Genomic DNA, 13,996 nt, shown 5'->3' on the forward strand with positions numbered 1-13,996 from the left:
CTTCAGGGTTTGTCATATATAGCTTTTATTATGTTGAGGTATGTTCCTTCTATTCCTGCTTTCTGGAGAGTTTTTATCATAAATGGGTGTTGAATTTTGTCAAAGGCTTTCTCTGCATCTATTGAGATAATCATATGGTTTTTGTTTTTCAATTTGTTAATGTGGTGTATTACATTGATTGATTTGCGGATATTGAAGAATCCTTGCATCCCTGGGATAAAGCCCACTTGGTCATGGTGTATGATCTTTTTAATGTGTTGTTGGATTCTGATTGCTAGCATTTTGTTTAGGATTTTTGCATCTATGTTCATCAGTGATATTGGCCTATAGTTTTCTTTTTTTGTGGCATCTTTGTCAGGTTTTGGTATTAGGGTGATGGTGGCCTCATAGAATGAGTTTTGAAGCGTTTTTAGCGTTTATCTGATGCTTTCTCAAGAGGAAATTCAGTTTCTGCACTCTTCGCTGGAAAACTGCACAAATGACATTGTGTCCCTCTTAGAACATCACATCAGGAGGCATCCATATCCATCTGCCCTTCAGCTGATGTTTATTTTGAGCACCTAAATGTGGTGGTGTCTGATGAGACCACTGTATAATTACATTTTCCCTTGAAATCTATGAGTGAACACTTTTAATACTATGCCATTACTCTGCTCTGCATCAAAATTTCCTGCTACATTTAATATGTAGCGATCAGTTTTGCCTGAACCAATCTTTACTATGATGGTTGCAAAATGACGGTCTTTTAATTCCAGCTCCCCCTCCTCCATGTCATCTAGTTAGCACTTAGAATTTTACTATAAGCAAGAAGCCTCCCTTCTCATCCTCCATTTATTTCCTTCCTCCCACTTTTCCTCCCTCCCTCCCTTCTTTCTTTCATTTCTGTATTTGTTATTGGTAAAAACTTATAGATTGCTATATTTTCAATGGTTTATAATTCATTTTATAGTTACAAACTACCTAAGTATTCAATTTTTCCCAGATTTGACAAAGGAACTCCTAGTGGGAGTTCCTTTAAACTGGCTCTTGTTGTTCTGTGACATGCATGCCCTCATCATTTCTTTAAAATACTCCTATACTTTCTGGCATAACAAGATGTTCTAGTTCATTAGTACCTATCTGTTGGGTTTTTAATATTTCATATTTATTAATTTTATCCTGAACATACACACAAAGTGTTCTAGATCAGTGATGGATTTCTTATTTAAATGTGTGTTCAGTTGCATCTGACTCCTCTGAGACGCTATGGACTGTAGCCTGCCAGGCTTCTCTGTCCGTGGGGTTTTCCAGGCAAGAATACTGGAGTGGGTTGCCATTTCCAACTCCAGGGGATCTTCCCAACCTAGGAATTGAACCCATGTCTCTTACATCTCCTGCATTGGCAGGCAGATTCTTTACCACTTGGGGTACCTGGGAAGCCCTTTATTTAAATCCCTTACCTTAAATAATAAATGCATTAATTTCTCTCTGCCTTAGTTTTTATTGTTAGGGCAATGCAGTAAGAGCCAGGCCAATTATCCTACATGAGTAGCCAGTACCCTATAAGAAAGGAACAAAAAAGAAGTGATTTTTTTTCCCTTGCTTATAAAAGGCAGGATGTAGCTGTCCTCTTTTCCTCCTAAAGAGAGTCCCCTTCTTACTCCAGCCCTTTGGAATATAAATAAATATATCTAGAGCTCTTTCTTCCTACTCCAGAATATCTCTTAGAATATCTCTGTATTAATCTTGAGTTATAGTCGGAGTTATAACCATTTAGCTTTTCGGGGAGATAAGCAAAGTTTCATTATGTTTGGAGTCAGAGAAGAGCAGTTAACTAGACAAATTAGCTGTAGATTTTATTATCATGATTTATAAAGTCTCAGGAGTCTAGGGCTTTTTGCAAGAGTGCTGAGACATCATGGTAAGTTTTACTTCCCCATACTATTCTACCCTAGTTCTGGGATATGCCATTTCTTCCCAAGGAGCTCTGATTCCTTTAAGTGAAAAATGACATTAGAAACTAAGATTTAGGTACTAGGTATGTTCATGCCTAATGAAGTAATCTTTGCTTCTTGGCCCTTTCAGTAGGTAGAGGAAATATATACTGGTACACACACAATACACATACTTGTGTATTTGTTCATTTATATATATATATGCATGTGAAAGTCGCTCGTCTGACTCTGTGACCCTATGGACTATACAGTCCATGGAATTCTCCAGGCCAGAGTACTGGAGTGGGTAGCTGTTCTCTTCTCCACCAGATCTTCTGAACCCAGGGATCGAACCCAAGTCTCCCGAGTTGCAGGAGGATTCCTTACTGTCTGAGTCACCAGGGAAGCCCATATATATGCATACTGCTGCTGCTGCTAAGTCACTTTAGTCGTGTCTGACTCTGTGTGACCCCATAGACGGCAGCCCACCAGGCTCCTCTGTCCCTGGAATTCTCCAGGCAAGAATACTGGAGTGAGTTGCCATTTCCTTCTCCAATGCATGCATGCATGCTAAGTCGCTTCAGTCATGTCCCACTCTGTGCAACCCTATGGACAGCAGCCCACCAGGCTTCTCTGTCCACAGGACTCTCCAGGCAAGAACACTGGAGTGGGTTGCCATTTCCTTCTCCATATATATGCATACTTGTAGGTATATGTACACATCCATATCAGATCAGATCAGATCAGTCGCTCAGTCGTGTCCGACTCTTTGCGACCCATGAATCGCAGCACGCCAGGCCTCCCTGTCCATCACCAATTCCCGGAGTTCACTCAGACTCACGTCCATTGAGTCAGTGATGCCATCCAGCCATTTCATCCTGTCGTCCCCTTCTCCTCCTGCATCCCTCCCAGCATGCACATAAGTCTGTTTTAGAAATGATAGACTCTACTTGATACCTCAGTCTATTCAGGTAAAGGTACTTGCCTTTCCATTGTGTATTTGCATCCCCTCTTCTTCCACAGTGAGAATCCTCCTCCTAACAACATCAGCACACTGATTTATTTGGTTATATCTGTAATACATCTAGAGTAATTTGAAAATTATTTTGTGTATCTCTACATAAAGCAAACCTATTTAAAGTTCAGGATTTGTTTGCAGTTCTCTTTCACACCCTGCCCAAAATTAAGGGTTTATGGCCAACTAATGTGTACCTAAGTTACCTTGATTAGCTATTCTGTTTCTCTTCACTTTGATTATGAATTCATTTGAAATTCAATTGTACTCATTTTGTTTCAATTCTAGGTTTTTCTTTTTCTTCTTCTAAAAAAATATGCAGAATGTTAACATGCTTCTAGAATTCAAAACTACCCAAAAAGGCATACTCAGAAAAGCATTACTTCCTACTGAATTCCTTCCACCTATCTCACTACCACCCTTTGTATATAACTGACTACTGTTTTGTGATTTCTTCTATCTATAAAGACAGATAGATGTATATATGTGTTCTTTTTTTTAAATTCCCATATTCTGTACAAAAATACAGTGGACTGTATATGCTCTTCTATACTCTCCTTTTCCCCAGTGCTTTCTGGAAATCACTCCATATCAGTTCACAGAAATCTTCCTCATTCTTTGTTGCATCTGCATAGTACTCCTTTGTGGGTAAATTTCACAGCTTATTCTATCAATCTCCTTTGCTCAAACATTTAAGTACTTTCCAACCTTTATTTCCCCTACTACTTTACGGTTCTTTGAATGACTTTTCCTGTGATTACAGGTTGAATGATAGGACCCTTGGATTTTGGGTTTGTGGTAGGTTTCAATTTGTGCTGCCCTTCTGTTTAGCACTTCCCTGTCTAGATTCAGTTTGCAAAGGTCAGGTCTTCCCTTAAGACCCACAGACTCCATATTTTTACATCTCCTCAAGACCCTGAAGATCCTTTTGTCTTCCTAGAGCATTAACTAGCTTTGCAACTGTGGCAGATTTGCAAATCTAACAGCCAGAATACAAACTTTATCATCCCTTAACATTTTTGAAAGAAGATTGCTTAGTATAATGAGACGTTGGGCAGACCTTGCTTTGTACTGTAGGTCCATCCCTTCCGAGCTCTGTGATTGTGGGCCAGGTATATAATCTCTTAGAGCTTCCTCTTCAAGCCCTGTTTGGGGCTTGGAAATAATGTGAGGAGTAAATGAAAAGACATCAAACTGGACTGTTGTGTGAGTTTAACAAAACTGTTAAGTCTAGACTCTATAGTTAAGATGTATCAGTATCTACACCCACACCACACCCACACAGAAAGTGTATTAATTTCCTAGGCCCACCATGACAAAACACCACAGATAGTGTGGCTGAAACAACAGTGATTTATTTTCTCACAGTTCTCCGGGGCAGAAGTACTAGATCAAGGTGATGTCAAGGTTCATTTCTGACAAGGGCTCTTTCTGGCTTGAGGATGGCCACCTTCTATGCCATTACGTGTGCATGTGAGTTGAAGGTAGAGAGAGATCTCTGCTATCTCTTCCCTGTCTTATAATGACCTCAGTTTTATTAGATAAGGGCCCCATCTTTAGGACCTTATTTAATCTTATCTCCCCAAAGCCTTATCTCCAACATAATTACATAGGGGATTAGGGCTTCAACATATGAATTTGGGAGGGATACAATTCAGTTTGTAACAGAGGGAAAGAAAGATTTGGTAAGAAAAAAGACCAACATACTCACAGTGAGAATATCTGAAGAATGCAATTATATATGATTACTTTCTTCTATATGTATATAGATAGATGGATGTGTGTGTATGTGTGCGTGTGCATTCTTGTATTCTCTTTTAACTTTCTGCAGTGACTATTTCTAACTTTGACTAGAAAGCCTACTTTAAACGGGTTTCTAAATAGCAACAACCCATCTCCCCAGTGTAGTCTTTCCCTGGCACAGACCTCCTTGGGGGTCTGTTGCTCTGGAAATGATTTACTTTCCTCATCATGAGGCCCTGGGGATCCCCGAACTCAGGTCAGACTGCATGAGGGTGAGTACAGGAGCATTTGAGAAGAGCTTTATTTTTAAGTCCCTTGTGCTGCAGTTGGACAAAGGACTGAGATGTTGTCCAGACATGTCTAGTCACCCAGGCAGGGCCTTACAGGATGGTCATGTCTTATAAATAAGGCACCTGGGCCCCAGATAGGGCAATGATCCTCCTAAGACCACAAGCGAGTTAGACACAAAGTCGTCTCCCAATTCCCCAAGCACTTTTAAGCCTTTTTTTGTTGTTTTGAGGAAATCCTTGACTCTTTTATAAAGGGGTACCAAAATTAATACGTAAGTCCAGAGCTATGTTCTTCTAAGGCTGAGGGGTGCTTGCTGGTTTCTCCTCTTTCCTTCCACCAGATCCCAGCCCTGGTCACTTTCTTTTCCTTCTCCAGATAAAACAAGAATTTACCTTCACCTCTTCTTAATTTTCTAGATTACTTTCTCACTTGTCTCAAGTGGCTCAAGTAAATGACCATTTCCCCACTGTGTACAGTGAGAACTGAGATCGGTCTGATCCTCAGAGTGTGCTGGTTTATTTGAATATCTTGTGGTTTATGAATACAGCCCTGTGGGAACAGAAACAAGCCTGCTAAGAGCTAGGCTCTGAAATCTGGTCCTGATTCTTCCTTATACTTATCTGGAAGTCTCAGACCTCAGTTTACCTTCTGAAAATCATGGGTTTGGATTCAGTCTTTTGAGGATTTTCCTGTATGACACAGGAAAACTTAGGAAGCAAAATTCTGGTGACACGTTTTCTTTTTTTTAAAATAATATTTATTTAGCTGTGTCGGGTCTTAGTTGTGATATGCAAGCTTAGTTCCCCTACAGTGTGTGGAATCTTAGTTCCCTGACCAGGGATGGAACGCAGGTCCCCTGCATTGCAAGGTGGATTCTTAACCACTGACCACCAGGGAACTCCCTCATGACACTTCCATACCCTCATCAAGTGCTTTCTTTGACGTTTTCTGTCACAGGTGTTCCACCCTATCTTCTTAGCAGTGAAGTAGGTAGATTAGAAGTTTAGAATCTGGAACCAGACAAAAGGGATCCCATTCAGACTCCCTGAGTTACTAGCCATATGGTTTGGGTAAACTACTAATACTTAGCATCTCTGAGTCTGCTCCCTTATTTATAAAATGGGTATATTAAGAATTGCTACCTAAGATTGTTGTAAAAATGAGCTAACATATAAAAGTGTCTGGCTTAGAATAAACATCATTTAAGCAGCATCTGTGATCATCATAGTTATCCTTTATCATAAAGGAGAAAACTTTCTGCATCTCTCTTGGATTTGCGAGGACAGTAACACCACAGACCCTGGGAGAGTATCAAGGTGCAGGAAGTACTGCTCCTGGCCTCCGGCTTTGTGTACTAAAAAGACAGCTTGAGAGAAACATTTTTAAAAATCCCAGTTATCTCTAATCCTGAGTCAGGGATAAATCACCTGGTGTCAGTCCTCTACATAGAAAGCAGCATAGCTTAAGAAAGGACACTTTCAGTATACCAGCAGTTTCTGGTGGTGGGGTGGGGGCCTGTGGAGTGGGATGGGGACAGGGAATGAAATTGTAGAGTTCAGTCTTAAAAGTCCTATATAAGACAGTTTGAGGGTGTCCCTCTGCCCACCCCTTATGTCTATCTTGCAAAGCCCTGTCTGCCAGGATGCCCACTCTGCCTTTGGACTATAGCACTGAATTCCTGTGCTGTGAGTTACCATGTTTCCCACAGAAAGAGGAAAGTGCTTGATGTTGGAAGATCTGGGTCCCACTTCTGGTTCCTGTGGCCTCTCGCCTGTGGCACTCCAGGCCAGTTGTCTCATCCTTGAACTTCAAAACTCTATTCTATCCCCACATACCGGCTGCTGTTCTTTCCATGTTCTCGTTTTAGGAAAGTGGCCTGAGGGCCAGGACTCACCTTGACCTCTTTTTCCTTCACTTTCAACATCCAGTTAGTCTGCAAGTCTACAGACTTGGTTCAATTGTCCAAGGTTCAATTGTCATTGAACTCTTGCAGCAACTCTATTAGGTAGATACTATTGACTTGATTATTCATATTTGTACACAAATTATTCATATAGCTGACGGTTGTAACTTTTTCATTTCTCCATCATTTTTACTTATGCTATAGTAGCATCTTCTATCTGAGCTTCCTTTTCTGCAAAAATTCTAGTCCAGAACACTGGTCTGTTTGGATCCTTCTCACGAGCCTTCACTGGTCCTGTAATCTACTGAGGAAACCCTGAGCTCCCCCGAGTGGCACTTACCTACATTTCTCTGACCGCTTCAGGGTCTCCCTTTGTGCCTAAGCCACACTGGACAATCTTCAATTCCTAAACAAGCTCTTCACTTTACTTACTAGAATTAGGTTTGTCGGCAAGTGACAAGAATACTCTGCCCACCTCTCAATACTAGTTTAACAAGATAAAACTATATTTCTCATGTAAAAGAAGTCTAGAGCTGGTATAGTGTTCCAGAGAGCCAGGAACCCAGACTTCTACTACCTCATGCATCTGCCATTCTACCACGTGACTTCCACTTCATGGTCCAAGGTGGCTGCTCAAGTTACAGCTATTATACCCACTGTTTGCAGCAGGAAGGAGGAAGGAACAAGGAAGGTCATAACCCTGCCTCTAAGAACAGTTTCTGGGAGTCACACTTGCTTACACACCATTGGTCAACATTTTGTCACACAGCCACACCTAGCTGTTAGGCTAGGAAATTTTTATTTTGGCTAGTGTTTATTTTAGATAGCCATGTGCTGAGGTAAACATTGCTTCCAAGGAAGGAGAGGATGGGTACGGGGTGACACCTAGGAGTCTGCCATGTAGTCTCACATCTGGGGGGTGTGCACGTTGTTCCTTCTGTCCAGGTCCTCTTCCCTCTCCCTTCTCAGTCCCTTGGCTTGGCCTAGCCTTATCTGTCCCTTAACGCTGATACCTCATGCCCATCCTCACTCTGGCACCCTGTGACTGCCTGGGGCTTCTTAGCACCCAGTACAACTGCACAGTCTCTGGCCAAGGTGGGCCCACCACCAATATTTCTTCTTTCAAAGATACACTGAAGAAATGGGATTATGTTCTTCAGGCTCCCAGGACCTTCCTACATCTGGGGGAAAGTATAGCGATGGGGTAGCTGAATGATCTTAAAGGCTCATGGCAGACTGCCGCTCTTGGTTGTAGAGACAACCCATCTTCCCACAGTGGGACACTGTTTAGGTCTCAGCCTTCGTGATGGTGAGCAATCAATGTGGGGTTACTGTTGTGATTCTTGCTTTCAATTCCAGTCAGTTCTTGATTTGATTTTTGCCATTTGTTTCTCTCATTTTAAACCTGGGCAGTATCTCCCACATGCCTTTTAAGGTGACTGACAGCTGGTCTCGCGTATCAGCTTTGTCCCTTAAGAGGGACACAACTTCTTTCATTGCTAAGCCTTCAGGCCCTTCCTTGGTCTTTCTCACTCCCTGCAGTGCCCCCACTGGATCCTCAGGACAGCTCCTGAGATAGGAGGGCAGTGTTACCTGCACTCACAGATGAGCATGAGGACCTAAGTGACTGCCGGACTTGCTCGCAGTCATTGGACATGTGGCAAAGCCAAGAACTGAGCCGGGTCTTTCTGTAATAAGTGTAGTAGCTTTCACCTTCTGCTGCCACACTTCTATTTTAATAAGTACTTTAACATTTCTGTGCATAATTTCTTCCCAAATTTAGGAGTCTCCTAGGATAAAAGGCAAAATGTGAAATTACTGAGTCAAGGTGTATAAATATAGTTTTTAAGAAGGCTGTTAATGTGTTTTGCAAAATTGATCCAGCAGGGATGTCCTGTGGAGCCTTATCACAGTCACATTTTGCCCAGGCTAGTCCAAGAGTTGGGGAGCCTGAGAGTGTGGGGAGGAGAGAGGCTGGCTGGTTCCTCAGCAAGGTGCATGTGAGCCTCCCCCCAGCCTGGGGGGATTCTCATGTTTAAGTGTATGCCATGGCCCCTCCAGTGCTTTGGCCACCTCATGCGAAGAGTTGACTCATTGGAAAAGACTCTGATGCTGGAAGGGATTGGAGGCAGGAGGAAAAGGGGATGACAGAGGATGAGATGGCTGGATGGCATCACCGACTTGATGGACGTGAGTTTGAGTGAACTCCAGGAGTTGGTGATGGACAGGGAGGCCTGGTGTGCTGCGATTCATGGAGTCGCAAAGAGTCAGACATGACTGAGCGACTGAACTGAACTGAACTGATGGCCCCTCCACATGGGCCAACTACTTTGGTGCTCAAGCACAGATTCTGCCATCCGGTCCAATGTGGCAGAAACCAGCACCTGTATCGGACTCTCAGATGTCCCGTGTCTGTCTCCAGCATGCTTTGTAATAGTAACTACTACATGCCGGGCTTGATAGGTGATTGAAGGGCTTTTCAGAGATCATTTTGGTTATATGTGATTCTGACTTTAAACCTCAGCCCCCTGACCTCCATACGAGGCATGACCACAGAGGACTCTCTACCCCAAGCCATGTTCACTGTACCTTTTCTCCAATAATCTCAAAAGTCTGAGTGGAACCCTTTCTGCTATGTGACTGATGGGTTATGACAAAATGTCCTTTAAGGTCCACACAGTTCCAGCTGTCATCTTTGCCTTCTTCTCACAAGTTCTGCCCCAAAACTTAAGACACTTCACTGGGCTCTAGGGCCTCACTCAGGTGGCACTTACGATGTGACAGATAGTACTACAAGCCAACACTCACATGTAAATGTCCAGGTGACAGCCTGTCTGTTTCTTCCTGCAGTTGGTCACCACAGAAGCAGGCTTCCTCAAAGACAGTTTGTACAATGAAGGAATCCTAATTGTGTGGGACCCATCTGTTTACCATTCAGATATCCCCAAGGTAAGTGGATGTCCATGGGAAATTGGGATTGGGTCACCTGTTTTCTATACATTTCCCTGATGTACTGGGTTTTTAAAGTTGTGGTTGACCCAGCCACCCTGAGGGCTGACTGGTTCCATTTCAGGGCACCTCACTTTTGGATTAGTTGTTCAGGAGAATTCCTGTCCTATACCAGTGCTTTCCATGCCCGCCCTGCATTGCCATGTATTTGTCTCCCAACTATGGTCTGTATCAGGAGTAGTAGTGGCTGGATTTCCCACCATCTGGGGTGGACTGTGTTCATGTAATAATTATTTCTGATGAGCAGTAGCAGGCATACACAGTTGTTATTATCTCTCCTATATACAATATTACCATAATATTACTTGCCCCACAGTTCAGTTTCCAGACACTTTTCATTTCACTCTTATAGCAACAGAAATAAGTAGGCAGAAGCATGGTTATTCCCATTTTACAGATGAGGAAAACAATGTGGTGGTGGTGGTAGGGTTATCTGCCTGGGACTTGATTTGCTAAGCAGAGGGCCCAGATCTGCAACATCAGCTTTTCCAGGGCAGGAGACAGTCTCAGTCCTGCTGGGCTCTAGCTTCTCTGGCCTCTCACTGTTTGTCACACAAGTCAGCTGGCCTCTCCCTGGCATGGGCTGCAGTGGCCACAGGAGAAAGGCTTTGAGGAGGAGGGACAGAGAGCACTCTCCTTGGTTGACTCAATTCTTATGCTGGACACACCGGTAGCTGACAGGCTCTGGTGATCCCTGGCACCCTCCTCTACCTACCTCAGTTTACAGTTTTGCACTGATCTCACTTAGAACTGAAATTTTCCTGGGTCAGGTCAAGGACTGTGAGTCCACAGCTGTGGCAATCTGGGTCCCAGTTTTCACCCCTTTAAAAAAGAGAGGTGGGATTAGATAGGGCCAAGAGCCCCTCTCAGCTCTGATCTCTTTCCCAGTCTGTGATCCTGAGGTCTGAAGCTGTTCCATGGTCACCAAGAGCAAATGTCCCTGTGAGCATAGGCTATGTGCTGGGTGCCCTGCTATCAGGTGAGTGCTGTGATATGGAGAAGCATGGAGTCTATCTCGATGAAGCGATGTCTCTCAGGAGTCTGCCACGAGTGGTCCCTCCCCACCTCCCCTAGTCCTCAGAGGATGATGAACGCCGGGGTGGCAGCAGACCAGCCCATTGCTCTCCTTGAGGAGACCTCTTCCTTCTTTTTCAGTGGTACAGGAATCCCGACTACAGTTTCTTCAATAACTTCAAGAGTTATCGTAAGCTGCATCCTGATCAGCCCTTTTACATCCTCAAGCCCCAGATGCCTTGGGAGCTGTGGGACATCATTCAAGAAATCTCCTCGGAGCTGATCCAGCCAAACCCCCCATCCTCTGGGATGCTTGGTGAGTCCATGTCTGAGAAAGACCTTCTGGTGCTTGTCTCTACAATAGAGTAGCTTTCTTCTGGGGTCTCATTCATTTGTTCATTTACCAAACAGTTGCTAGTTTTTGCTATATTTTTATGCTGAGGCAAATTCCAACTAAGACACAGAGATCAATATGATAGAATCTTCTTCTTTAACTTCAGGGTGTCCAGTGGGAGCATTTGGTCAGGTGTCTGAGGCAACATTCAGTTTGTGCCAGGAAAGCGTGACCAGCTTGGTGCCATAGGAGAGAGGACCCCTTCTAGGGAGACAGCCTGAGAACTTTGTGGAGAAGAGGACCAGACCTGGGAAATGGGAGAGTTGGCAAGTGGATGTGGAGTAAAAAGGGAAGCACAGAAAAGATGAGGCAGGAGGAGTAGGGCTGGGACTTGGGTGAGGCCAGCCAGGCACCTACTTCAGATGTACAATTTAAGGAGCTGCCATTAAATTCAGAAACAAATGATATCTTAATAGTGTCTTTAAAAAAATCACAGTGAAAAATTTCATGATAGACAAAATATTAAAATTTTAGATAAAGGATCAGTAATAATGCCATTATTGTCGTGAGCCATATTAGAATCTGAAGAAAAAGGAAGAATCAATAATATTCAGAATTTCACCTAGTGACCACCCTATCTGTGGCCCTGAGAGAAGACTGAGTGGTGAAGCTGCACTTAGTTTGGGGGTCACAAATGGAGTTGTGGGTGTCGATGTGGGGGCGGGCCGGGGTCAGAGTGCTGAGGGCCCTTAGTGCTGGCTGCAGACTTCTTCTTGGACTTACTCCACAGCTCTCTGCCCTCATGGCCTGTCTGCCCCTCGCTCGCTGCCTCTCACTGAGTTCAGCTGGACCACAGGCACTTTCTGCCAGATGCCCCCTGGCACTGTCATCTGCCCACCTGCCTTCCCTATTAGACTGCAGCTCCCTCAGGGCGGAACTGTGTTTGCCTCTTCCTTGTGGGGGCACAGGGCAGGCCTGAAGTAAATGTTCTTTGAGTAAATGAACAAATGCTTTATTATCAGAGGCATTTCCTGATAGAGATGAAGGTGCTTTCAGTATCCCATCTGCTTTATGCCTTTCTCTTCAGCTTTTGGATAGGTGCCTTGGGGGTACTTCCTGGACCCCTTTTGAGCAGGAGTAGATGGAGAGCATCCTAGGGACACTCTCCTGTTGCCCCACTGCCTGCCTTTGCTTGTGCTCTCCCCTCCACCAGCAGTCCTTCCCCCTTGCCCATCCCTCATGGCCAGAGCCCTTGCCAGCCCCGACACCAGTGCTCCGGGGGGCTCATGAGAGCCTGCTCTCATAGAAGCCTCCCTCCCCTCATCTGGAAGCACAACTGCTGGGCCATCATCACTTAGTTGCATATGTCTTTTCTCGCCCATCATACCAGGGTAGGGGACAGCCAGATGGGGTTAACAGGGCTTTCCCCATGTCTAATTCTTCTGGAACAGAGCTGCTGCTAGCAGTTTACAATTTTGCTGTTAGTAAGAACTGTTCATCATAAAGGTTCCCTATATTGATGGTTGACAAGAGCAGTCTTAGAGCCATGATCTTATTGCATCTGAACAGTAGCCTATGTGGTAGGGAGAGTGGGTAGATTGCCCCCTTGGGACAGGTGGAGAACCTGAGACCCCTAGAGGGACGTGTCCTGCAGGAGATGACTGAGCCAGGTGGGGACGAGCATGGGGGATGGGAGGCATCCCCCGTCTCTTGTTGGGTCTGCACCTCTGTGTTCTGTACCCCTCCCTGAGCGCACCACCCACCACACACTCTCAGCTCCTCTCTTCTGTCTGACTGAGCCCATCAATACAGACCAGCACATGCTCCTGTAACAGCTGTCCCCCTCTCATATGAGGCATGAAGCCTTCCTTCCCCACACTGTTTCATCAGGTACTACTGTAAGAAACACCTTCCAAATAACCAGCTACGAGGCTCATCCAAGATACAGACATGAGAGAAAGTAATATCTGCATGGAATGGTTCTGTCTCCTCAGTCACCTTACCCTCTCTCTTCATAGAGCTTCTTGACAGTGATTAGTTCATTGACTGATGGTGGAGCCCTTCAATTTATTAATGTTTAGGGAGGACCTGCTGGGCACTGGGCTCTGACCTGGGTGCTGAGCATACGAAGGTTCGTGAGCCCTGCACCCTGAGGAGCAGCCTGTTGGATGGGCTTACTAGAGCAACTCAGACTAGGAATCACACTCATGAACAGACATTCCAGACATACCTCTCCAGCTTTCAGGGCATGAGCTGTGGGGCTCCTGGGCAGAACTCCGGGGAGCCAGGGTGGGTTGTTGCATAGGACTCAGCTCTGCTCTCCTTTCCAGGCATTGCCATTATGATGTCACTGTGTGACCAGGTGGATATTTACGAGTTCCTCCCATCCAAGCGCAAGACTGACGTGTGCTACTACTATCAGAGGTATTTCGACAGTGCCTGCACAATGGGCGCCTACCACCCACTCCTCTTTGAGAAGAACATGGTGAAGTACCTCAACCTCGGCACGGACGAGGACATCTACCTGCTTGGAAAAGCCACGCTGCCTGGCTTCCGGACAATTCGCTGCGGAGCATAAGCTCCCCAGCCAGGCCCCCTCACCCTTCCCCACTGGCATTTTACAGCTGGTCTTCTGGCCACCCCAGGCCTGGGAAGGAAGACTGTGTTCCTGAATAATCACAGCCCACACTTCAGGCAGCAAGAGCCCTGGGGCTTCAGAAACTCAAGGGTAGGGCTCCCAGCCCAGCCTGCCCTGTTGTCACGGGGGTGTGTGA

At 44.9% G+C, this 13,996-nt stretch overlaps 1 protein-coding gene across 6 annotated transcripts in view; it reads left to right on the forward strand.

The window, feature by feature from the left end:
• ST6GAL1 (ST6 beta-galactosamide alpha-2,6-sialyltranferase 1) overlaps positions 1 to 13,996 on the forward strand; it is a 153,026-nt gene extending 139,030 nt beyond the window's left edge. For all 6 annotated transcript variants that reach the window (XM_010853906.1, XM_010853907.1, XM_010853910.1 and 3 more), the window contains 3 exons: positions 9,716 to 9,814; positions 11,030 to 11,204; positions 13,553 to 13,996. In XM_010853906.1, coding sequence (XP_010852208.1) covers positions 9,716 to 9,814; positions 11,030 to 11,204; positions 13,553 to 13,800 — 522 coding nt within the window. In that variant the 3' untranslated portion in view covers positions 13,801 to 13,996. The remainder of the gene's footprint in view (positions 1 to 9,715; positions 9,815 to 11,029; positions 11,205 to 13,552) is intronic.

The sequence above is a fragment of the Bison bison genome, unplaced genomic scaffold (assembly GCF_000754665.1).
Source record: "Bison bison bison isolate TAMUID 2011002044 unplaced genomic scaffold, Bison_UMD1.0 scf7180017864333, whole genome shotgun sequence".
In the NCBI taxonomy this organism is placed as follows: domain Eukaryota; kingdom Metazoa; phylum Chordata; class Mammalia; order Artiodactyla; family Bovidae; genus Bison; species Bison bison.